The following is a 25,701-nucleotide window of genomic DNA, read 5'->3' on the forward strand; positions in this document are numbered from 1 at the left end:
CGTTGGGTCAGCTTATACAACACTGGTAGGCAGCCTGGTGGACCAGAAAACACCTATCAACACCAGAGCAAATATAACGAACACTCTCTCAAATGGATACTGAGCTCACAAAAGAAGTAAAGAAAACACACAAGGAGCCAAAAATGAAGGTGAAGTGAGAAAATTGAGTGTTGAAGGTACAGTTTGGGCATACAAGATGGGAAGATGTGGAGAAAACCACGTAAAGCTAGGCTATTGAGATGGAAGACTGGAAAAATTTGCTCAACATCAGTAACAAACCAAAAAAAAACTTGTCTGTCTTGTCCAGAGAATGGAAAAAGAAGAGTCTGTGCTGAGAATCTTTAATTTCAAGCTTCACAACAAGGTGGGATTTGAATGGATACTGCCAGCATGGTCCAGGAAGTTCCCCACCTAAAGAGTAACTTGAAGCAAAGGAAACATAAATCCCCTCTGGAGGGCCATGCCCTCAAGGCAAGCTGCCCAGGATTCTGACAAACATAAGCTCACAATCTGGAATTACAAAGCACATGAAGAATAAACCAGTCAGCAGAAACTACAAACAGCAGAAATTTAACCTGCAGAAACTACAGATAACTGGATAATGAGAAATAGATATAAAATAAGTAAGTTTATGGTGCTCAAAGACTTAAAAGATGGAACTGTAAATATTAGAAAGAAACAAGATGGGTTTTTTTTCTCCAAAGACGGAAGAGATTGAAAAAGTCCTAAATATAAAAATTGAGATTAAAAATTCAATGCATAAGTTAAACCATAGATTAGATACAATTAATAAACTGAGATATAGATCTGAATAAATAACCCAGAATGCAGATTCAAGAAAAAACAAGGAGATGGAATATAGGACAGGGAGGTTGAAAGAGAGGGAGAATAAAGGAAGAAAACCCAGGATGTATCCAGAAGCAGGGAACAGAGAAAATGCAGTAGAAGCAGTTTCCAAGGATATAGTCGCTAAGAATCTTCCATTATTGGACAGAGATGATCACCTGTAATGGATGGACAATAAGACTAACAGTGGGCTTCTCAACAAAAACAAAAACCAGAAGTCATAAGATACTGGTAAAAGTGCCAAAAGAAGCTAGCAGTCAATTTCAATTGTATACCTAGTGAAACCATCCTTCAAGAATACGAAAGAAACACATTTTCAGACAAACACTGATAGAAAGAATTTACCATCAGTAAACCCTAACAGAATTTCTTAAGAGATGTATTTCAGGAAAAAGAATATTAAAACCAGAAGAAAGTACTGAGATGACGTAAAGAAGTAATGAAATGGATAAACTCATAGGTAAATCAAAACAAATACTGGCTGGATAAAACTATAAAAATAAAAACAACAAATTTGGAGGTTAAAAACTAGCCATCACCCCCATGTTCACTGCAGCATTATTCACACTAGTCAAGGTATGGAAACAACCTAAGTATCTATAGACAGATGAATGGAATATTATTCAGCCCTGAAAAGAAGGAAATCCTGCCATTTGTGACAACATGGGTGGACCTCGAGGGCATTTTGCTAAGTGAAATAAGAGAAATACAAATACCATATGATCTTTCTTATATGTGGAATCTAAAAAACAAAACAAACACACAAAAAACCTGGCTTATAGACACAGAGAAGAGGATGGTAGTTGCCAGAGGTGGAAGAAATGGGTGAAGGGCGTGAAAGGTAAAAAGAAAAAAAAAATGGAAAGAATTTTGCAGCAAATACCCATATATCTACTGTCTATATTATGCAATTAATATTTTACAATATCGTCACATGTCTGTCTATCCATTTGCTGATGCATCATTTTTTTTGCTACATTTCAAAATAAGTTGCAGATATCAGCAGTTACATCTGAATATTTTATTGAATGCATATCATTAACTAGAGATCAATATTTTGCAGTTCCTTTTTTCCTATGAGATAAAATTTATGTACAATAAGGTGCACATATTTTGTACTTTTTCTTTAAATTAGGGAATAACAATAGCTTTGGCAGGCGAGGGGGGAAAAGTAATGGCAGAAGAAAGGAGCAAAAAATAATGATTTTCCCTTTATACAAAAATTATAGGTCCCATGTACTCATATAAACACCTAAAAAAAAGAAATTAACAAATTAGAAAACAAAAATACAATAGAAAGAATTAACAGAAGTAATAGTTCATTGCGAAAAACTAGTAAAATTGATAAAATCAATACAAGACTGTTCATGACAAAAAGAAAAGTAGAGAGAGCAAAAGTTACCACTATTAGGAGTGAAAAGGGGATATTATTACATAGAGAGAAAAGAAATGAATGTAGTACTGACGCATGTAAATGTAAATGTAAATGAACCCTAAAACATGAAGCTGAGCAAAATAACCCAGACACAAAAGTGAACAGCTATATGATTCCTTTGGGAAATTTTATGCATGGAGCTAGAAATCAGAGTGGTGGTTGCCTGTAGGAGATTGGGAGACTTACATAAGAGCTTGAAGGAACTTTCTGCAGTAATGGAACTGTTCTACATCATGATGGGGATAGGATATTAGTTACACAAATGTATATATATGTCAAGGACATTGAATCTTACAGTTAAGATCTGCCCAATTCACTGTAGGTAAACTTTACTTCAGTTTTTAAAAATTAATTGAATGCAGTGTTTTAGCAGAAGCTCAAAAGACATCTGAGACCAGTACTAAACCTATATGGTATCTGTAACTCTCCTAGGTACTTTCCCTAAATAGAATTTTTAAATTTATTTCTTTTTTTACCGTATACAGCTTTCGTGTGGTTTTAAAAACAAAAAGCATTAAAACAAACCCAGGAGAACCAAAAAAGTGAAAGAAAGAGTAAAAATTCTCACTCCTGTCCTTGTTTCCCATCCTCCCAGTTTCCCTACCCCATAGGCAACTACTACTCTCAGTTTCTTTTGAACTCTTTTTCAGACTCTTTATGGGAAAACAAATGCCCTACATTTTGACTTAGGGTGATGGAGTCTGAGAAAACATGGTGTCAAACATTAAATATCCTGTTGAGGCTTGAAGCCTTAGAACTGTTGTTAGAAATGTTCACATCAGAACTGGAGGTTCTATCTGACCAGGTCTTCGACCAAACTGGGGTTGTCGTGACTTTTCAAAGCGCAATTTCCAGAGGAAGAAAACAACTACAGCAACAACAAAGAGGCATTAACTAAAATACTAGTCAACAGTATGGCAGGAGATGAAAATAAAGGAGTGAGAGTTAAATGTTCTAAGGTCATTTCCATGTTCAGGAGGAGAATAAAGGAAATGATAAAGTGAATGTTAATAAATGAAGAGTATCTGGCAAAATAAATACTCATTTCCAGACATAGAAAGAACTCCTACAAATCTGAGGCTTAAACAAATATTTTTTAAATGAATGAAATAAAATGAATAGGAGGCAAAAGAAAAACATACTCTCTTTTCTGTGTCTGGATGTGGTTGGTGAGGAGGTGATGTTTGGAGCTTCTGTAGCCATATTGAGACAATGAGGAAATAAGCTTGAAGGGGAAAAGCCAACCCACTAAGGATGGCAGAATGGACAGATGAATAGAACCTGGGTTCCCCTGGATGGGCAGATGATTGAGGTAAGGCCTGCTGGCCTCCTATGGCAGGAGAGAAATGAATGCTGAAGAAGAAAGGGTGTCTATCCTGCTAATACCCTGTAGGTGTCTGCTACAGGGACCATGTAACCTGGAGCTGCCTGGAAGCCATCTTGCCACCATCTGAATGGAGCATGTCTGAAAATGAAGCCACAAAGAGGAAAAGAGAAGGAGAGAACACAAAATCTGATGACTGTAGTAACTGGCAGAGCAGAAAGGTGAGCAGAGAAGATGTGAGGCGGGTGTAGGATGTGTCCAGTCCATGCTCCAGAAAGGGAGACATATGGAACACAGCCATTCAGCAGAGCACAAGCCAGCTCTACTCAAACCAATGAGCTCAGTTCAGATCCAGATTCCTAGTTTAGTCGGCCTCTGTTAGGAAACCTGCTTGGATTCCCTCTAAGGGAGAGCTAGGAGTCATCCTTCTGAAAATTCTAAATGGAATTCATCACATGGATCCTTCACAGTGGACCCTCTACAACAGCGGCAGCGTCACAACAAAGGTCTCTAGAGAGGACGTGTAGGGCCCTCAACGTGGCCATTCTGTTCTGACCTCCGGAAAAGCGGCAGGCATTCCAGTAAAGCAAATCCTGGCATCAACGTATCCTGGAAGTGGGAGTAGAAACGAGTGCTACTTAGCCAATGATATTGAAAAATAATGAAAGGTGAAACGATGACAGCATGAAGCCTGGTTCTCAGGTCTGGAAAAGTCAAAGAATCCTTCGGGACTGTGGTTTGGCGGAGTGGAAAGATTGTGAACCAAACCAACCTGAACTTGAATCCTGGCCCTGATACTTTTTAGCTATGTAACTTCAGAAACATCATTGCATCTGTTCGAGACTCAGTTTCCTCATCTCTAAAATGAGGGCTAATAATGCCAGCTTCCCACGGTGGTTGGAGTTAGAAATGTTGCAAGTAAATTACCCGCACAGTGTCCACGGTGTACAAGGTATTCAAGAAAAGACAGGGAGGAAGGAGGAATGAATGAAAGGCAGAAAGAGGAAGACAAATCCTAACCCACAGAGCATGGTTTATAGAAAGTAAACGCTGATTTCACCAACATGCTCTAAAGAGAAGAACGAGGAAAGAGATAGCTTTTCCAAACAGGAGCGTCGGCACCTGAGAAGGGTCCTCAGCCCACAGTTTTAAGGCTGGTTCAGAAAGCTCCTTTGGGCTCTGAACTAAAGCACCCCTGGGGAAGGGGTGAGCAGCCCTTTCATGCTTAAGGTGGAAAGGCCAGCCTGGGTCAGAGCTTGTCCCCATTGCAGCCTCCGTTCAGAGCCCCATCATCTCCCAGCACAGTCACGGCTAGGTCGCTCTGGTTTGAGATCAGCAGTAAAGGCAGCTCCTTCCCAGGAAGAAGAGCATTCCGGAGACAGAGTCGCCCCTCCTGACTCCTGCCGGGGACCCGTTCACCTCGTCCCACGCGGGGGCTGGTCCCATGTCCCAGGTCTCAGGTCCCAGGTGTGCTGTAGACCCACACATCCTATGTGCAGGGAGGGTAATCTGAACATACAGAATTAATTCCTTTCTCCTTGTAGAAATGACCACTCTTTTTTTCTTTTGGGGGCAAACGCTTTCTTACGTGAGTTGCTCCTTTGACTTGTTTCCCTAGCAACAAAGACAGAAGAAGGAAGGCACCAACAAAAGCAGGTGCAGGTTGTTTGTTTTCATGCCTGGGGGGCTGAGGGCTGTGGTGAGAAGCAGTCACGACTCCTCCTCTCTTCCGTAAATGACTCACAGCAGAGGCTTCTAGTTTTTCCCGGTTTTGTTTAATAGCCGGGGAGGGGAATGGACCACGACTTAAGGCGTGTCTCGCTGCCACCGGGAGAGCAAGGAGCAGTTCTTCTTCAAGGGCAAGGCCAAGAAGGGTATCTGCCTGGCAAACGGCTCATCCACCATCAGTCTTCACAGTGGCTGCCAGGCCCCGTGGCCACAAGACAGCGACCAGCTCACCTGTGCGGACCCCTCGGCTCCTAGGTCTAGCAGGAAGGGGCGTCTTCTGCCGCCTGGGATTTGCCCTCAAGCACCCGCCGGACCCTCTGCATCCCTGGGATGTGAGAAGGGGAAGTGAGGGTCAGCACTGATGCTGGGTGGGTGGACACGAGCAAGCTCTGGCTGCTGGGACCACAGGTGAGGCCAGAAGAGGGAGGGCAGAATGAAGGATGCAGTTAGGAGGTGGACCGCTTACCCAGGCGAAGCCGGTGGGTCTTGTCAGAGAAAACCAAGCGGAACCAGCCAGGCTCTTTGCACTCGAAGGCTTGGCCACAGGACAGCAGCACCTTGTTATCCAAAAAGCGGCGCCAGAGCAGTATCTCCTCCTCAAAGGTGGCCGCGGGCAGGTACTGGGAGGGTGAAAGGCGCTCAGGATGCAGAATGAGACCCCCTGCCCTTGCCTGCTGGAGGGAGCTTTAACACTGCCCCCACCACCTGCATTTCCACCTGCATTACCTTCCTCAAGTCGACCCAGATGAAGAAGCCGGCCCCACGGCTCACGAAGGGGATCCCCAGGGCCCGGAGCTCTTCCGAGACATAGACGTGAGCAGCCTTGAGCCGGGCATGGTTTTCCGGCAGGTACACTTGGTTGATCCAGTCTGTTTGGGTGAAAGAGAAGCCAGAAGATAAACCTCGCCATCAACCCTCCTCTCTGTCCTGAGAGTCTAAATGCTGATAAGAAAAAGGCCATGAGCTGCCAAAACTGGGTGAGCCCCTCCTGTAGCTGGTTGATTGGGGGCAATGGGAATATTCAGTGAAAAGCACCTTAAATCCAGATACTTGGCCCTGAGGGCTCCAGGGCCTGCATGCCATTCTCAGGAGCCCAGACACAAAGTCCCTCAGGACTCAGACCCTCACCAGAGGTGTCCCCACTTACATAGTGACACTTCTGAGTCACCCAGATGGAAGCTCAGATCACAGTGTGGCCACTGACTAGGCGTGAGGCCTTGGGCAACTTCACCTCCTTGATCCCCATTGTTCTAACTGACCTTTGTTTTTACTGTCCAGTTCGATGAATTTTAATACATGCATAGATTTGTGTAACCCCCATGACAGGCAGGATACTGAATGGTTCCCTCACCCCGAAGAACTCCCTTGTGCTATCTGTTTGAAGTCACAACACCCCCTTCCCTGCAATCGCTGGTCTGTTCTCCATCACTATAGTTTTGCCTTTTCCAGAATGTCACATAAGTAGAATCATACAGTAATGTAATCTTTGAGACTGGTTTCTTTCACTCAGCACAATGCCTTTGAGATGGGTCTGGGTCCTCATGGATTTTATGGCAGTGTAGTATTCCAGTGTGTGGGTGAACCACAGTCTGTTTCTCCATTCATTTGCAGAAGGACATTTGGGTTGTTTGCAGTTTGGGGTGATTATGAATAAAGCAGCTATAAACATTCATGGAGAGGTTTCTGTATGACCATAAGGGCAAATATCTAGGAGTAGGATTTCTCGGCCATTTGGTAAGTGTGTGTTGAATTTTATAAGCAACTGCTCAGTTGTTTTCCAAGGTGGCTGTTCCATCTTAACATTCCCACTGGCAGTGTGAGAGTTCCAGCTGCTCTACGTCCTCAGGAACACAGGATACTATCACGATCTTTTAAAATTTAGCTATTATAGCAGGCGTGTAGTACCCAGTCCTGATTTTCCTCATCTATAAAATAATGGGGAAAATGCAGGAACACCTGCTTCCTAGGATTCTGGGGAGGGACAGATGAGATTGAGAGCATCTTGCAGGGCTCAATGAACGGCGGCAATTACAGGTAACATTTGTTATCTAAACTCACTATCGGAACCCAGGAACAGCACAGACCTGCACAGAAAGAGACGCTTCCATTATAACAATCTTCCCTTAGTAGCTTCTGCTCTTTTTCAAGTGCTCACAGCTAATAATAATGAGTTCATATTGATGAAGTGCCTATTGTATGCCAGGTGCTATTCTAATTGAATGACAAATTACACCAACCCTACAAGACAGGTGCCATTATGATCCCTGTTTTGCAGAAGAGGAAACTGAGGCTCAGGGAGGTGAAGGAATAGACCACCTAGCCGGGACGTGACCGAGTAGGATATGAACGTAGTTGGGGCTCAGAGCTGGCACTCTCAAACACCACCCTAAATTCATCTCATGGGAGAAGCACCCATGACCCCTGGCCAGTCCCAGTCTGACTACAACCCTCCCCCATCCTCAGGTGGCCAGGCCCAGGCAGTCACCACGGTCCCGGAGCAGCTGTGCCATCTGATACTGGACCAAGCCACTGAGGCCGTGATAGCGGCAGAGGGAGGACACCGCAGCGGCCACGTCCTGGTTTTCTGTGTACAGCGTGCCAAAGCGGAGCCCAGACATCCCGAAGTCCTGAAGGAGAAAGGCACTGTGGGAGGTGGCCAGCCCTCCCAGAGGAAGCCGGTTCCACCCACCTCTCTGCCCTCTCACCTCCCCGACACCCCCAAGGCCAGCCAGGAACCCACCTTGCTGGTCGCCCACATCACGTGGGTCCTCTGGGGGTCAGGCAGCCTGCGGAGAGCACAGGGTGGGAACAGAGGCAATGCAGACCCATGGGAGTTCACATGTTTGGTTGAAGAAATGAGGAGACGGATGAATCTGGTTTCATCTCTTGAATCACCAATTCCTATATATCCTTTAGAGCAGGGGTTAGCCAACTACAGCCCTCTGCCTGTTCTTGTAAACGAACCTCTATGCGGGCACAGCCACGCTCTCCCACCTGCGTAGTGCCCATGGCTTATTTTATGCTACAATGGCAGAGCTAGTGAGTGACCATATGACCTGTAAAGCTTAACATATTTGCCATCTGATCCAAAAATATTTGCCAGCCCCTGATGTAGAGCATAGTTCAAGCATCACTTCCTCAAGCAGACCTTCTCTGACCCCCTCCCAGTAGACCAGGACAATTGGGTACCCCAAGCAGATCCTCTGTTGGCTCTCCAGACGTCTGCTTTTCAATAATCAAATGATTAGCTGTGTATCTAGTTGCTAAAAGTTTTTGGGTTTTTTTTTTTTATTTTTTTTTCCAGCTAGAAAGACAAGTTCCACATAAGAAGGGTCTATATCTTTCTTGTTCACTGATGCATCTCCAGCACAGCATAGTGTCTGGCCCACAGGAAGTGACAAATCCCTATGTCTCTGAGTCTCACTCTCCTAATCCATAAGCAAAGGGGAGGAACAACCTACGTGCCATCCACCTGGCAGAGCTGTGTGAGGACTGGTTGAGCAGAGCAAAGGAAAGTGTTCGGGAACCACCCACCCTGGCCAGGCAGGATAATCAACACTTGCATGAGTTATCTCACAACAAGAGGTCCTGCTAAGGAATATGGAGCTGACAAGCTACCGCCAGCCGGAAGACTTTAGGAGGGGCCAAAAGGAGGGAGGATATGTTCTACTAACCTCCCAGAAACCCTCGCACGGGAAACCATCTTGACTGAGAGATGCGCGCACCACCAGGAAGGGCCTTGAATTGGACCAAGTATGGACACAAGCAAGATGATGGACCAGAGACAACCTGGAAAGCTAACCCCATCACCTTAAAACCTGAGACTGCGAGCCACGTGGCAGAGCAGTTCTCCAGGGTTCCCTTGCCCTCCTGCTCTCCACCCAGGTGCCCCTTCCCAATAAAGTCTCTTGCTTTGTCAGTATGTGTGTCTCCTCAGACAATTCATTTTGGAGTGTTGGACAAGAGCCCACTCTCAGGCCCTGGAAGGGGTCCCCCTTCCGGTAACAAAAGGACTCAGCAGGGCTGAAAGATCTGAACGAATATCAGGAACTGTCAGAATCCCTAAATGCCAGATGTGTAGACTTTACAGATGATCCGATCCAACTGTTTCCAAAGGTGGTCTGGCCACACATTCTTGACTCAAACGAAATCTAATGAAAAAGCTCTGATAGCTGGAAAGGCTTGGCACATGCAGGGGGGCCCAGAAGTATTTGCTGAATGAATGAGTGAATGAATGAAAATGGAGCCACTCTGGGGATGAAGGAAACAGCAGAGGAGGCCCATTTCCCACCCTCCCAGCCTTCCGTCAAGGAATCCTAAGACCACTCCTTGGAGCTTTCAGAACCACCACAGAACAATTTGAAACCACTGATTGGCCCAGCCTCCCTTCTTCTCGTTAGGGGACCTGAGGACAGTAGGATTAGCTGGAAGGAAGAGGAAACTGTCCTGGGTGGGAGGAGGGGCGCGGGACTGGCAGAGTCAGCTCACCTTCCCAGGCTCAGGACACTGTGGTACCCAACCGACTCCTCAAACACGGACAGCATGTAGACCTCATCCACCATCACGTGCAGCTCATGCCTGGAGGGCAGGTCGGGGGGAGGAGAGAGCTTGGTTGGGAGGCCAAATGCATCCCCCAGGGTGGGATGGCAGTGAATCAGAAATCCAGAAGGACCACGGTCTAGCCCAGGGTTACCAAACTTGTTTTTTCCAGGAACACCCTTCTTCTGTCTATTTCTTTCAAAGAAACAAGAAGCCGTGCACACACAAAGCAGATGACAGTGGGGATTCTGAAGCAATGTGCGGGGACGGGGGAGGCGGAGCCCTTGGGCACCTCCACTGAGGGCCACAGTTAAGTGCAGGACAGTTAAGCACAGACAGACCCAGATTCACGGCTGGCTCCACCCCTCACTCTAAGCCTCAGTAAATGGGATAATGACAGTATCTGTACCTAATAGGGTCATTGGGAGGATTACATGAGCTAGAGCATGTAGGGTGCTTAGCAGGGGGCCTGGCCCCTAGAGCGGGCAATAAATGGCAGCTGCTGTTATAAAAAGAGAGAGAGAACTAGCATCCCACCAACCCCTGCCCCCTGACTCCACTGCCAGGGACGGCCAAAGCAGGTAGAAACCCACAGTGGGGTAAAGAGGGTAGCAGGACCTCCACCAAAGCTCACATCAGAACCCTGATCCGTCACACGCTTTACGGGGTGAGCGTGGGGTGCCTCACCTCTTGGCAAACTTCAGGTACTCCTGCAGCTCTCCTGGGGAATAGACATCACCCAGAGGGTTCTGGGGGTTGATGAGGATGAGGCCTTTGACCTTCACACCCTGAAACCATCAGTGGGACAGGAGACCCTCAGCTCCTCCCCAAGGCCCCACGGTCCCACTGGGCAGAATCCCAGGGAAATGTGTTCACCACCCAACACGAAACGAATAAGGGCAAAGAATTATATCTGCAGCATCGCATCAGCTATAAAAGAGAACAAATGCAGAGAACAAAGCTCAGAGAGAAATATGCCCAAACGCCAGTAGAAGTTGCCTTCGTTGGTAGAATTATGGGTGGCGGTTTGTGCTTTTAAAATTCCCACAGTGGGCATATATGGATTTTATGACCAAGGTTAAAAAAAAAAAAACAGATTGATAGATTTCTGAAAAGTGGACTGGACAGGAACCACTGGAGGGCTGCTGGTCTGTGCCTTTCTTCGGGAGGCCTCAGATCCCCTCAGAGTGAGGGGGACCACCTCCCCAAATCACCAGAGAGACTGCTGAACCACAGACTTCTAAGCTCCATGCTTGACCTGCTGAGCCAGAATCGGGAGAAGTTGGGGGTAGTATTTTTAATCAAGCCCTCTAGTTGATTCTTTGTACACTGAGAGTCTCAGAGTCTTTCTCTAGCAGGAAGCCCTCCATGGGCAGGCTCCCGCTTGACCCCCAGAACGGTTCCATGCTACCACCCTACCCCCCGTCCCCATCACAGAGTGCCACCACCACTCCCAGGAGATCAGCCACAGGAAGGGGGTCCATGCCCTGCTCAGGCACACCCACTTCCAGCCTTGGGTTTAATTTGATCCCCAGACCTCAGAAATAGCTCCTTCCAGCGCCATCTCGAGCTTCTCCACTGTGAGCTGGAAGGGGCGTGTCTCCAGCCCAGTGACCTGGAAGAAGATCCACAAAAGCCACCAGCCAAATTCAGTGACCCTCCCCCCCAGACCTGGACTCTGGGGCCTCTCCTATCCCTGTCACCTCCAGCCTCCTCTTAGAACAATCTCAGAAAAACACAGGGGTTCACTCCCCTCTCAATGCCACCCACCCCATCACATCAGGGACACCCTCACGGCTCTTAGGTTTGAGAAAGAGCCCCCTGAGGTCCACTGATTGGGGTCCGCGGGCTTCCACGTTGAGGTCTGCTCTGCCCCGTTCTCACCCCACCATTCTGGTGTGGTCTCCCTGGGCTGCCCTTGGCTTTTGCATCGACCCCAGGGATCTCATAGGTGGAAGATCGGGTGTCCCCAGGGCACCTAGGCAAGGGCAGCCATGGCCAACAGAAGGCTCCACTCTCCTTTCAGCCATAACCCCAGAGGCCTCGGCATGGACTTCCTCTCATGTCTACCCTCAAATTCAGACAGAGGAACATCTCGGCCTACAGGAAGGCCCAGGTCCAACCTTGGGTCCCAGGAACTCTTACCTCACTGTCCAGATAGACACAGACCAGTCGGACGTTGCCATAGAGATACACATGCTGTGTGATGGCTCCGTAGTAAGGGGCAGGGATCAGGAAAGCCTCTGGGGGCAGGAGTGGGCCAGGGCCCGTCACCCTCTGGCCGGAACACCCAGACCCCCATCCACTGACCCCACGCCTCTCCAAGCCTTCAGTGTGCTTGGGGAACATCTGGGGAACACGCTCCCTCTCTCAATTCCCCAAACTCTTTCTAAAGCTGGGATCCACTGAGATCAGTCCCTTTTCTAATAATTAGTAGCTACCATTTATCGGGCACTTAATATGTATGGGGATCTGTGCTAAATATTTATTTTTTAATCTCATTTGATCCTCACAATCACTCTGTGGAGTAAGTCCTATTATTATCCTCACTTTACTGATGAGGAAACTGAAGCTTAGATCCCTCGGAAGCACACGACATGCTGGGTTACTGCAAGTACAGACTTGGAACAGGAGTCGAAGCTGCAGGGTGATGATCTGGGTGTGACAAATGGGAAAACTTGACAATACATAGAACTGCCCAGAGACAGAATGTGCTGCATCTGGAGGAGTGAATGCTCCCCCGCTGGGGGCACTGAAGCCAAAGGCTGACACCGCTCGGTGGGGAGGGGGTGTCATGCAGAAGAGTCCCGCTGTGGACACAGGGGTTGATGAGATGACGCCCAAGGTCCACTCTAAGGCAGAGGTAAAGGTGCTCCTCCAGCTCTGAAGAGGGTGCATCAGTCAAGCTGCCCCCTTCCCAGCTTTCCCTTCAGCACAACCCCACCCCCGCCTCGCATCTCTGGAAGGGGCAGACTTTGCCCCACATGTTCCCACCCCCGGCCACAGGCATTGGGCCAGAGGTAGACAAATGACCCCAGGAGCCAATGAACTGGCTGGCCAGACACCCATCACGTTCCCTCGGTCTCAGGACTTTGCTCCAAGAAGCACAGATCCTTGTGAGATGAGAACATGCACTTGAATGCGAAGGTCATGTGGAGTCAGAGCTGAGCCAACAACCTGGGCCAAACAGAGTTGAGGAAGGTCCAGAGAGAGGCCTGCATAAGAAGCGGGTGAGGGGGACTGCACACCCCAGTGAGAGACAGAGAGTGTGACGCTGATTCTACTCTTGATGGTTCTAGAACGGGTAGGAAATTGCCTATTACATCTTTGTGATGAATCTTCCTTTCAGGGTTCAAAACTTGGTTATTACGTCTCTCTGTGTTATTTTAACAAGTAACTTAACCCCCTGGGCCTTAATCTCCTCATCTGTTAAATGGGAATAAGCACAGAACCTACCTCATCGGGGTTAGAGTGAGGATTAAATGACAGGCTATGCCTAGCCTTAGGCCAGTGCCTGAAATGTAGTATGTGGTCAATAAATGTTACTAAATTATGATTATTAATTAAGCTAATATGAGTGGGTCTCTGCTCCTGGCAACCAACAGCCCCTGACCATGACTATGGTCAACAGGTCCTTGATTTGACCATGGCTCTTGCAGCAAGCACTGCTGGCTAGATACTCAACAGCCATTCCAATTTTCTTCCTTGCTAAGAGAGCACCAGATTTTTCAGCTATGACCAGCAATAAGTCCAAGGAAGGTGCACCTTCCCTCAGCCCTGGGGGATGAAGCAAGTTTGGTTTAAGCCAACCAGGGTGCTCTTCCCCTTCGCCAGGGACTGCTTTGGAAATGGGTTTGTGAGTCCGTCCTGGCCAGAACGATGCAAGGGGAGCCCTGCGGGGACTCTTCCGGGAAAGAGTAGCCCCATTTCCTCCCTCCCAGTAAAAAAGAGACGGGCACAGCACAGCTTCCTTCTCTTCCTGCTTTAGGACATGCTGTCACGTGAGGTCGTCACAGAGAAATGGCCCAGAATCCTGGCATCACCTTGACTTCCCCTGGAACTGCCAACCCCTGGTGTCTTGTCAGGCCACTTAGTTAAGCCCCCTGTGGTCTAACAGTCTATTATGGCAAAAGCACCCTGATGCAGGCCTCGAGGACAGACAGCCAGGGACACTGCAGGCACAGGGCAGCCCCCGGTACTGAATGGGCTGCAGTCTACTTACCCCCCACCTCACACAGTACCGCGGCCAGAGCGGAGAAGAGAGAGGCACAGCCATTCAGAACCACCACCTGAAGGTGACACATCCATGGGACAAAGATGAATCTGTCCCAGGAGGGTGCAAGGGCCTGCAGCCTCTAACCCAGGAGGGCACAGGGGGAGGGCCAGGTCATACCCGCAGGGCCCTCCTGACTAACAGCCAAGTCCATTTGTGTGGCTTATTTGTGGGGACCCTGTTCTAGATCAACTGAGCAAGGAAGAGGGAGCTGGTCACTCAGAGAGTCCCGCCCAAAGGTGTGGAGGCAAAGAGGGGCCACAGAACAAAGCGGGGCAGAAATTATACCCAAACTGTAAATATCTAGGATGAGGGGAAAGAAAGGAGGGGGCCTTCTTAATTCCAAATCAAAACTAAGTGACCCTACCTTACCCCTGGCCAGCCAAAAGTTAGGGAGGGCACAGAAGAGCAGGAAGGAGCAGGGGAGGGGGCTACTCACATTCTCTGGTTTAAGGGGTGCGGGGCTCCTGCAGTAGAAAGACAGGAACCTGGCCACTTCCTCCCGGAGGCTGGAGATCAGACAGACAGATGGGCAGTGCTTGTCAGAGGGGCTCCGACCCCAAGTCCATCCCAAAGCTCCTCTGGTGAATCTTCAGGCAGCTGCCATTATCCTTCTCTGCTTCCCACGATGGGAATACGATCAGTATTTGTCTCCACTCCTTGGTACCCACCTCCCTCCTCGGTCCCAACACTACCCGCATGCGTCGAAACTTCCATTCCAGTAGTTCTAGGACACCTGACCCCACCTAATCAGCAGACTGCAGGAATATCAAAAAGTAACACTCTCTATATAGATCTAGCTAATAGTAATAGTAATAATAGTAATAATATTAATATAATAAAAAATATAATATATAATATAATGTAGGATAATATAATTATTATTATAACAATAACTACTATCAGAGTTATTGCTAATATTTACAAGCATTTACCTTATGCAGGTGTTATTTAGAGAATATTCCTCCTTTACTCTTCATAAAACCCCTATGACACAACTACTATTATTATTATTATTCCCATTTTACAGACAAAAACACTGAGGCTTGAAGGAATTAGGTTACGTGCTGGTAAGTGGCAGAGTCCACACTCAAGCCCAGTGGTCGGACTCTAAGGCCACCATCCTAATTATTATAAGAGCACATGCTTGGCTTGGAATCAAGTCCAGCTCCAGCACTAAAACCTTAGGATGGCATCTGGGCCCTAGCAAGTGCTCAATAAATATAAACTCTGATTAGTTTTACTTACTATCTCCCATCTTACCAGCAGAAGGCCCCAACCATCTCCTCCTAAGCTGATTCTGGCTCCTCTAAAGCTACTGAGAAATTGGAGACAAGGCTCCTGGTCTGAAGGCCCTCTCCACTCCTCAGACTCAAGAGAAACCAAGCCAGGGATCCGCTGAGCCGGGGGTGGGATGGGCAGGAGGCACCAGTTCCCTGCAGGTGCTCCAGGAGACCCCATGACTGCCAGCTCTCCAGGACTAGGCCCTCAGCCTAGGGCAGGCTTTCTCAACCCGCCACTATTGATGTTTCGGGCCAGATCATTCTTTCCTGTGGAGGGGCCCATACTGGGCACTGTAGGAGGTTTAGAGGCTTCCCTTGCCTCTACCCAAGAAAAGCCAGGAGCAACCCGCTCCCAGTTACGACAACCAAAAATGTCTCCAGACATTGCCACATGTCTCTTGGGGAAGGAAACCACCCTGGGGTTGAGAACCACTGGCCTACAGGTGCTACTTACAACAGATGTCCCCTCCAGTCAGGGTACTGCAGCAGGGACGGCTCCACCCGCAGCATGTCGCTCTGACTCAGCTGGGGACAGACATGGGAGAGCAGGGCTGAGGGCCGCACGCACTCATGGTGAGGGCCAGCCCTGCCACCTGCATCCACGCAGCACCAGGGCTTCTAAAGCCAAGGGCTTGGTCTGCTTATCAGAGGAACTGAGACAGGGGCAGCCCAGGGACAGCATTCTCATGCCCACTTTGCAGATGAGGAAACTGAGGCTTTAAAATGTCAGGTGTGGGACTTCCCTGGTGGTCCAGTGGTTAAGACTGTGCGCTTCCACTGCAGGGGGCCCAGGTTCAATCCCTGGTCAGAGAACTATGATCCCGCAAGCCGCACGGCACGACCAAAAAAAAAAAAAAAGTCAGGTGGCTCAGCCAACATCACAGCACCGGCAAGTGGTGAAGCTAAGACAAACCAGAATTTTTGACTCCTAGTCCAGTGCTCTTTATATAACACCGCCTCCCAACAAAACCAGAGGGGTGGATTTGCAGAGGCAGCGATAGGAGACCGCGCACCCTCAGCTCCTCCAACGGGGTGACAGAAGAGGTCCCAGAACTGGGTGCCCTACGTCGGTCTTGGCTCTAAGTCATGGAGGGACTCAGGCCACTGTCTTCCTGCAGGCTCAGCTCAACCTCACACTTTGGAAAATGTGGCCATTTCCAGACCATCCCCACCCTGCCTGGGTGCTGGGTTAGTGACTCCCAGGGCATCACACCCACAAAGTCAAGGAAAGGCAGAAGCCTTGGGCGGTGGGACCAAAAGGAAGAAAGGGAATGAGCCACATGTCTATAACCCCAGCCTCTTCCATTTCTCCTTCGTCCTTTAGCACTGCACTGTCCGATACAGAGGCCTCTGGCCACATGTGGCTCTTATGTGTGGCTCTCCTGAATTGAGACACTGGTTTCTGAAGACTTATATGAAAGAAGTATGTAAACTATCTCATTAATAATTTTTTATATTGATTACATGTTGAAATAGCCATATTTTAGATACAATGGGCTAAATAAAATACAGGATGAAAATGAATTTTACCAGTTTCTTTGTACTTATTTAATAGAAAATTTTTAATTATATATGTGGCTCACAGTTTATTTCTACTGGATGGCGCTGAGCTGCCTTAGAGTGGGGAGCTGGCTTTGGGTAGAACAGGCTTTTCAAGCCCACTCCCTACACCCCTCTCCCCTTGCAGCTTAGATGTTTCCCTTTGGAAATATTTTCCTTTGGGTTAAGTATCTTTCTCTCCACAGTTCCAAACTCTAACTCCTAGGCCTCGAGAGACACATTTATCAGATAGTTCCAGCAGTTTACTAGAGATGGCTCACACCAGCTCAAGAAAACTGATTATTTTCTCTATCTGTGAGTTGGCAGGCAGAGGGAAGGGGGAGGGGCAATATAAGGGTAGGGAATTAAGAGGTCCAAACTATTGGGTATAAAATAAGCTACAAGGATATACTGTACAACATGGGGAATATAGTCAATATTTTATAATAACTATAAATGGAATATAACCTTTAAAAATTGTGAATCACTCTACTGTATACCTGTAACTTGTATAATACTGTACAGCAATTACACTTCAATTTAAAAAAATAAATAAAAGAAAGAAATCTGATTTCAGGAATTTTGCAAACTGTACCATTTTCAAAAATTAAATTATATAAACTATACATATAAATTATGTAAGTAAAAACAAAGGTAAAAAGTACTCAAACAACATTGCTCCTGTCTAAGTTACCCCACTTTGCTCTCATCTGTGCTCTGGAGGTTCTTTCTGTCCAGGTGTCTGCATGGTGGGACTACCACGTGATGGTGCCCCTGCACCTCTCTTCCCAGCTCTGCATGCAGTGATGTCACAGCAATAGCTTGATATCGGCCACAGTGGGGGCATTTACACTATGGGAATCAGAAAAGCTACCAATTTTCAGGGGGCCCTTTCTCCCAGGGCCAGTTGTTAAATACTGACCACACATCACCGAGTATCTCCCCGAGAGCAGGGACCCAGCCAGCAGGAGGAACTGAGGAGGGAAAGAGCCAGAAGAAGTGAAGAAGAAGGATCACAGTGGGGAAGTGACTCTCCCAAGATGGCAGAGAAAGTGGTCCCCGAGGCCGCTGAAGCAAGCAGCAGGCTCTCCAGGGGAAGTATTCCAAGGAATCCCAGAGAAGACGGCCCCTTGGAGCTGGGGATGCCACCCAGAGGTGCACCGGGACTTACCCGCCTGGACAGCAGGTCAAAGCAGAGTTTGTTCTCACTGGTGCCCAAGTTAATGATGCCCTGGAGGTGAGAGGTACAGAGCCATGTGAGCACAGCAGAGGGTGCCATCAGAAGGCCCCGGAGGGCGCACCAAGGCAGCAAAGCGAAGCTCTCTGCAATCCCGCCCTTCCCACCACCCCTCCTGGCCTTTGCTCAAGCCATGCCCTCCACATGGCTCCCTGATCCTATCTTCCCATTTCTAAAGCTCTGTGCAAATGCCATCTCCTCCAGGAAGCCTTCCTCAAAATCCCACCTGCAAGGGATCTTTTCTTCTTCTGGATCCCAAAGCATTTTATCTGTCCCCCTTTACGGCACTAGTCAGTTTCTGTCCCAGGTCACAGGGACTGATGTACAGGCTTTATCTCCCCCACTAGATGGGAAGTCCCTGAAGGCTGGATACATGCCCAAGACACCGCTGTATCTCTCAAGAGCCTCAGTTTACAGGATGAAAGAATGTACACAGTAAACTGGTGCTCTGGCAGGAACAGGAACAAGGGTCAATGTACCGCAAGAAGAGGCCCTGTCAGCCCCATGGAGAAGACCACGTGGTGAGGAACCAAGGCCTGCCAATAACCATGTGAGTGAGCTTGGAAGTGGATCATCCCCCCACCCCACCAAGCTTTCAAATGAGACCACAGCCCCAGCTTCACTGCAACTTCCCAGGAGATCTTTAGCCTGAAGCACCACCCGGATTCCTGAATTCCAGAAACTGTGAACTGTTTGTTTTAAGCTGCTAAGACCTGAAGTCCTTTGTTACACAGCAAGAGATAACTAATACAATCCCTCACTTTTTTTCAGGTCTCTGCTTCAATGTCACCATATTAAAGTGACCTTCTATGACCACCTCACATAAAATAGTAATATCCCCAGCCCACCCCACCAGTCTCTATCCTATTACCCTGCTTTATTTTTCCCTACAAGACTTATCCCAACACATTATATATATTTATGTCTGTCTCCCATACTAGACTATAAACTCCATGAGGGCAGGAAATTTATTTTTGTTCACGGCTGTAACCCTGGTATATAGAACAGTGCCAGCACCTGGTACATGCTCAACAAATAAAGATTATTGAAGGGTTATTCATGACAGCTCTCTACCCTCTGAAGGTATTACTTGTAATAAGTTATAATAATTGGGGCAGGTAACATTAATAATAATAGCAACTACCATTACTTGAATGCTCTATGTGGAAGCACTGTGCTAGTAACGTACCTGATCTCATTTAATTGTGACAGTTCTATAGAGGAGGTGTTACTATCCCATTATAGAGATGAACTGAGGTTCAAAGTAATTAGCTCAAGAATACACAACCCGAAAGTGAAACAGTTGCAACCTGAACCCTAGTTCTGTCCCAGATCTAAAGTTGGATAGTCGATGGGCTGTGGATCAGAATCCATGTAAGAGCACTCCATGGTTCTTGAATCACAAATCAAGGTTCCCTTAATTATAAATGGGCCATTTTCTGATCCAGGTAATATACAGGGGCCTCTCTGAGCAACATCAGACACCCCGTTGGGAGTCAGAGGGGCATAACTCCAACATGACAATAGCAAGCTGTGTGCTGCCCTGTTGGTCAAGGTGGGGTACCTGCCCCCTCCCACCCCCCGTGCTCTCTTGCATCCCAGTGGGAAGGGGGCCTTCACTCACACTGGGGTTCTTATCCTCATCATACTCATCCATGTGGTAGGTCCTGTAGCCCTCCTCTGCTGAATCCCAGAACCATTTAATGACGCTTCCTCTAGAGGACAGGTAGGGGCTGTCGGAGGAGAACATGGCGGTGGGATCACCCACTCCATAGAGCTTCAGTGGCTTCTGGCCTGGTTTTCTGGAGCATTCTCTTTCCAGACCATCCCCATGGTTACTGTGCAGGACCTGTGTGGAGACTGAACCCGGAGAGGTGGTAGGTGTCCCGGAGTCCTTCTGAGGGAGTGTGAACATCTGCAGAAAGACAAAAGCACTCAGTGCCTGATCTGATCAAGGGCTTTCATAGCACCAAGCAACAAAAATGAACTGGGAGTCACAGGGCCCTCCCCCTTCTCTATCTGCCCCTTCCTTCAAGTTTATATACTCATCACTTCCTGTGTCCCTTACTAGTTGTAACCATGTGCGCAATCGCTTCAAGGCATCAACTCTGCTAAGGATCTACAGACAGGGGCTGTACTTGCTACTTTTCTACAACTTTAATAAAGGGCTGCTTGAGCTTGTTTTACTTTTGTGGAAGTTTTTCATTCTGCTGCCCAAAGAGTCACCAGCTTCTTTTTCCATTCTTGCCGACGTCAATTTCAAAAAGCCAAGTTAAAATTTTCTGACTTAAAGTAGAAAGAGCCTGGAGTCCAGGGGTCTTGTGGTGACTGTTGGAGTAAAGGATAAAATGAGATTATCTGGTTGTTTGGAGGCGATGATGGGTGGGTCCTGAGAAGAAGGAAGTGGGGTTCCCACAAGTGCAAGTGCACGGACCCTGAGCGGAGCCCAAGGCCCCACCCTCGCTCCCGAAGTGGGGGAGGCGTGGCCTCTGGGAGGGGCTGGTCTCATCCTGCGCTCAGATGTGAACTCCTCCAGTCTCTCAGCCAGTGTCCTCGCGGGCACGGTGGGTGTAGCCGTAACTACCTCATAGGGTAGCAATGAGGGCATAAATATATGAGTTAGTGTAAATGGCTGAGAACAAATCCTGGCTCATGGCCAAACTTCAGTAAAATACGTTATTATAACTCCTCGCCGCTTTCCCCAGTCCTGATGCACAAGCCCCAAACACCAAATCATGGGGGACCAACCAGCGGCCCTGAAACCCAGGGGGCTCCTCGGTTAAATTTTGCTCCACGAAGTCTTTTCTGGGGTCTCCCCCAACTGACTGGGCTCTCCCCAGCCTCACCTCGGCCCCCCCAATTCTATGCCTGGGCCCTCGGCAGGGCAGAGGGGCTGAGGCGGGGTGGAGGTGGGGGCCGGCCGGGTCCCGGCTCTGCGCGCGCCGTGCGGGAGCGAAGGGTGGGCTCGGGGCGTCCAGCGGGGCGGCGGCGAGTCCAGAGCCCGAAACCCGCGCGGCGGGGCCTCGGAGATCCACGAGAGGGCGGCCAGGGCGGAAGGCAGAGCGCAAGACCCCTGCAGAACGGCGAGCACCTCGCGGGCGCCGGCTCCCGGTCTCCGGGAGGAGGAAGTTTAAGTCTGGCCGAGGGCTTCGAGACGGAAGGGCCGGGACTTCTGCAGCGAGGCCTCGAGCCCGGGCAAGGGAGACGCCGCGGGCCCCCTGTTCTGCAAAGCGTGGATTGCACCTACTTGCGGAGCTGGAGGAGCCGGCGCCGGCACTCGGGGACGCGCAGTGTCCTAATCCTCGCCCGGACTCGCTCTCCGCCGCTGTGCGCAGGGCACCCGGGCCCAGGCACTCGCACTCGGGACCGTCCGCGCCGGGTCGGGCTTCCCGGAAGGTTCCGGGCGCAGTTGGTCAACTCGCGCCCGAGGCCGCAGGACGCCCGGGTGTGGCCTGCGCGCAGAGAGCGCACACGCTGCAGCACCGTGGCGCGGGGAGGGGAAGCCGCGGAAGGGGAGGGGGCCCAGGGCCAGAGCTCCGCCAGGAAGGAACGGGCCGCCCACTGCCACCTCCGCTCTCTGCGGCCTCAGCGCCCTGGCCGCCTTCCCGCCCCGGTCTCCCCGCCCCTGGCACACGGGGGCGCCTCCCTCTGCCTCCCGGCCTTAGTGTCCCCATTTAAAGGCAGAGTCACCGAGGTTACTGGACAAATGTATGCCTGGTTGCGGCCCATGGAAAAGGCTTTCCGGTTAGGGGCATCCTGAACACATCCTTCCCCTATGAAAGCTGTTGACCTGGGTTTGTAATTTCTCCTCTTTTCGTTCTACAGAACATCTAGTGAACTCTGCCTGGGACCCTGCAAATTCCGGGACTTTGGCAATGAGTTAGACCACCAAGGTCCCAGGCCCGCGCCGAGCCTTTGAGTAGGAAAAGTTTCCTTTTCTCCATGAAAAGCAATAAGCAGGATCCATCAGTACAGATTGGCTGTCTTCGGATCACTCCACTTCTTGTCTTCGCTTTGGCCTTGCCACTAACATTGTGACCTTGAGCAGCTCTCAAGACTTTTTGGTTCTCCGTATTATGTAAAATAAGCCAGTTCTCTCCATTTAAGTCATATCACTCTGTGTAATTCAGGTAAGTAGTCTTATTGAATGCCTGTGTGTGCAAGATCTCTGCAAAGTGCTGGGATACAGTGATGGCAAAACAAACAGCAGGCCTGCATGGTTGACTGGGAAGGCAGACATACAAATGTGCTGACTAATAAGAAAGGTTACTGGGTGCCTTGGAAGCATGCGGCAGGGAGATTTAACACCACTGCCCCCTTCCCTGACACACACACACATGCATTGGCCCCATACAGGAAGCCTTACACACACATTCATTCACCCTAGACACTTAGGAAGTGATGCTTGAGTCCTAGTTAGCTAGCTGGAGTGGGGGGTGTTGGAAGCAGAAGAAAGCCTTTGACAGAGCCTTGCAGGTTAGAGTCCGTGTGGAACATGAATGAACTGCAACAAGCCTAATACCGACCACCGGCGCTTGCAGGGTTCAGGAGAAAGGTTGGAGATATGATCAGGGATCAGGTCATGAATCTTAATAAACCCTGATAAGGACTGTGAACATCTCACTGAGGACAATGGATATATATTGTAATCTCTAGAGCAAACACTTTTTTTAAAAAAATCAAAAGGTATAATTAAGAATAAATGGGATACTAAATAATGCCTGATTAATTCAAAAGGCGTGCGGGAAGGAAAAAATGAACAAAGAGCATATGGCACAAATAGAAGACAAATAGCAAGATAATTGACTTAAGTACAACCATATCAATGATTACATTAAATTAATGACCAAAGACCAGTTAAAAGATCATCAGACTGGATAAAATGGTAAGATTAAGAATATGGTGTTTCGGCTTCCCTGGTGGCGCAGTGATTGGGAGTCCGCCTGCTGATACAGGGGACACGTGTTTGTGCCCCGGTCCGGGAAGATCCCACGTGCCGCGGAGCAGCTGGGCCAGTAAGCCATGGCCGCTGAGCCTGCGCGTCCGGAGCCTGTGCTCCGCAATGGGAGAGGCCACAGCAGTGAGAGGCCCGCGTACTGCAAAAAAAAAAAAAAAAATCTGACAAAAATTGAACCCTCATTCATGGTAAATCTCTCAGCAAACTAGGAATTGAAGGAAATTCTTCTATCTGGTAAAGGCAGTATGAAAAATACGTCCAGTACTTAAGAATGAGAGACAGAACTCAATCCTGCTAAGATTGAGAACAAGGCCAGAATATCCTCTCTTACTTCTTTTATTCAATATTATACTTGAGGTTCTAGGCCATGCAATTAGAACAGAAAAATAAGAGACATAAATATTGAAAAGAAAGAAGGAAAATCATCTTTATTCGCAGGCAACATGATTGTGTACATTGAAAATTCAATGAAATCCCCCTCCAAAACAACTAGGACTAATAAGTGAATTTAGCAAGGTCTCAAGATACTGTCAGGAGATGATTCTTCCCAGGTCTCTCATGTTTCTGCCTGTCTTGCAAGCAGAGACACTGACTGCCTTTGTTCTGGGCTGTATAGGATTATATATATGTGTGTAAGTACATGTATATATGTACGTGCATACATGTACATGCATACGTGTGTATATATGTGTACATATATGTACAGTGACCAACCATGGATGTTAGTGATAGTGTCTGCCTCCAGAGCAAAGGGTAGGTTTGTTTACTACTAAGTATAATAAAGATAATTTCTCCCTCGGGGCCAAAGTTCAGGCAGGTTTACTGCTCATTACAGAAGAATTAGGTTCCTTAAGCTTGGGTTATCCTCTCCTGCAACACACCCCATTGCAGGTACAGGCATCACTTGGTCCCCTTCACTTTGCCCTATAGGAATCAGGGTTTGGGGAACCAAAAGTCAATACCGATTACTGCTATTGCTGTGAGTTAATAAGTTGTCCTTTGTCTCTGACCCAAGATTCTCATGCCTTCCGCCAGCATCCATGAAACCTGTTATTTTGCAAGTAAGGTAAAACCTCAGAGCCTTCAAAGTTCTTGATAGATACAAAATCAATTGTCTCAATATACTAGCAACAAACAACTAAAAATGAAATTAATAATCTATACATTGAAAATAACATGAAAGGCATAATATAGTGATACATTTATAAGATGTGCCTAAGACCTGTACACCGAAAGCTACAAAGACCTTGCTGAGATAAATTAAAGACCTAAATAAATGGAGGGACATTCTGTGTTCCTGGATAGGAAAAAATTAAATTCTTCCCAGTCAACCATTTGAATCTTGAGTGGAAGAGAAGACGGCCATGACCTATCGCTTCCGTGGAAGGCATCATATCTTCCTCCCAGGACAGCGCCCTGATGAGACTGGCTATGAGCTCCCGTAGCAGAGATGCCAAGAACATCTCTGGTTCCTATCTTCCCCCTCTCTTCTGGTCCAATGAGCTCCCTCATGCATCCAATGAATTCCCTTTCTGTGTCTGCTAGTCAAGTCGATTTCTAAAAAAACTTCTCTGGTGTAAAAAATCTTGAAGAATCAGGCTACAAACCTACCCAAGAGAGGAAGAATGGTCCCAAACCCAAGTGACTGACCGAAGCCAATGGTGGGTGCTAACAGCTTTTCCATCATCTATAAAATGGTGGTAGTCCCCACTCTGCCTATTTCACAGCATTGGTGCTCAGACTAAAGCTCAGATGTACAAAGGCTTTGCAGAGAAATGCACAGGAGGTATGATTTGAACAGCTGGAAACACTAGAGATGAAAATGGAAGACCTCAGGCTTATCACCAGAGATTCATTTTAAAAGCCTTTCGGAAAGGCAAGAATGGAAAGAACTCATATTTGGAAGCAGAAACATTTGGAGTTATAGCCCCATCCTGCCACTTAGCCACTAGTGTATAAGGTGGGCATGATTGTGAAAGGATCCTATGGGACGTTGCATCCAACATCTAGAAAATGCTCTGCCAATTAGGCATCACGGTTTCCCTTCCTTTCTGATCTGCCCCAGAAGTGTTCTTCACATATAACCTGCTTTCGAATTTAAAAACTAAATTTAATTTTTAAAATAAATTTATTTATTTATTTAGTTTTGGCTGTGTTGGGTCTTCGTTGCGGTGCGCGGGCTTCTCAGTGTGGTGGCTTCTCTTGTTGAAGGGCATGGGCTCTAGGCGCGCGGGCTTCAGTAGTTGTGGCACGTGGGCTCAGTAGTTGTGGCTCCCGGGCTCTAGAGTGTAGGCTCAGTGGTTGTGGTGCAAGGGCTTAGTTGCTCCGCGGCATGTGGGATCTTCCCGGACCAGGGCTCGAACCCGTGTCCCCTGCATTGGCAGGCGGATTCTTAATCACTGCCCCACCAAGGAAGTCCTAAATTTAATTTTTAATTAAATTTTAATTAAATTTAAATTAGGTGTAATCAAAAATTTAAAAATCATCTAGCTCTCAAAAGGTGATATGAAGCATGTGAATAAGAAACAAAACAGGCCTGG

The 25,701-nt window shown here is 48.0% G+C and overlaps 1 protein-coding gene across 1 annotated transcript; it reads right to left on the reverse strand.

Moving 5' to 3' along the window:
* Positions 1-1,852: 1,852 nt before the first annotated feature.
* Positions 1,853-21,811, reverse strand: ACCS (1-aminocyclopropane-1-carboxylate synthase homolog (inactive)). The gene is made up of 15 exons (XM_082628827.1): positions 21,452-21,811; positions 19,829-20,119; positions 18,139-18,198; positions 15,883-15,953; positions 14,585-14,654; positions 14,095-14,161; positions 12,018-12,115; positions 11,410-11,487; positions 10,560-10,660; positions 9,822-9,911; positions 8,074-8,119; positions 7,819-7,960; positions 6,060-6,202; positions 5,800-5,953; positions 1,853-5,658 (listed from the first exon to the last, which is right to left on the reverse strand). Exons 2-15 carry the CDS (start codon positions 20,117-20,119, stop codon positions 5,591-5,593), a joined length of 1,479 nt encoding a protein of 492 aa, XP_082484953.1. The 5' UTR covers positions 21,452-21,811; the 3' UTR covers positions 1,853-5,590.
* Positions 21,812-25,701: the final 3,890 nt, after the last annotated feature.

Source organism: Mesoplodon mirus (assembly GCF_964341445.2).
Source record: "Mesoplodon mirus genome assembly, chromosome: 7".
NCBI classification, from domain to species: domain Eukaryota; kingdom Metazoa; phylum Chordata; class Mammalia; order Artiodactyla; family Ziphiidae; genus Mesoplodon; species Mesoplodon mirus.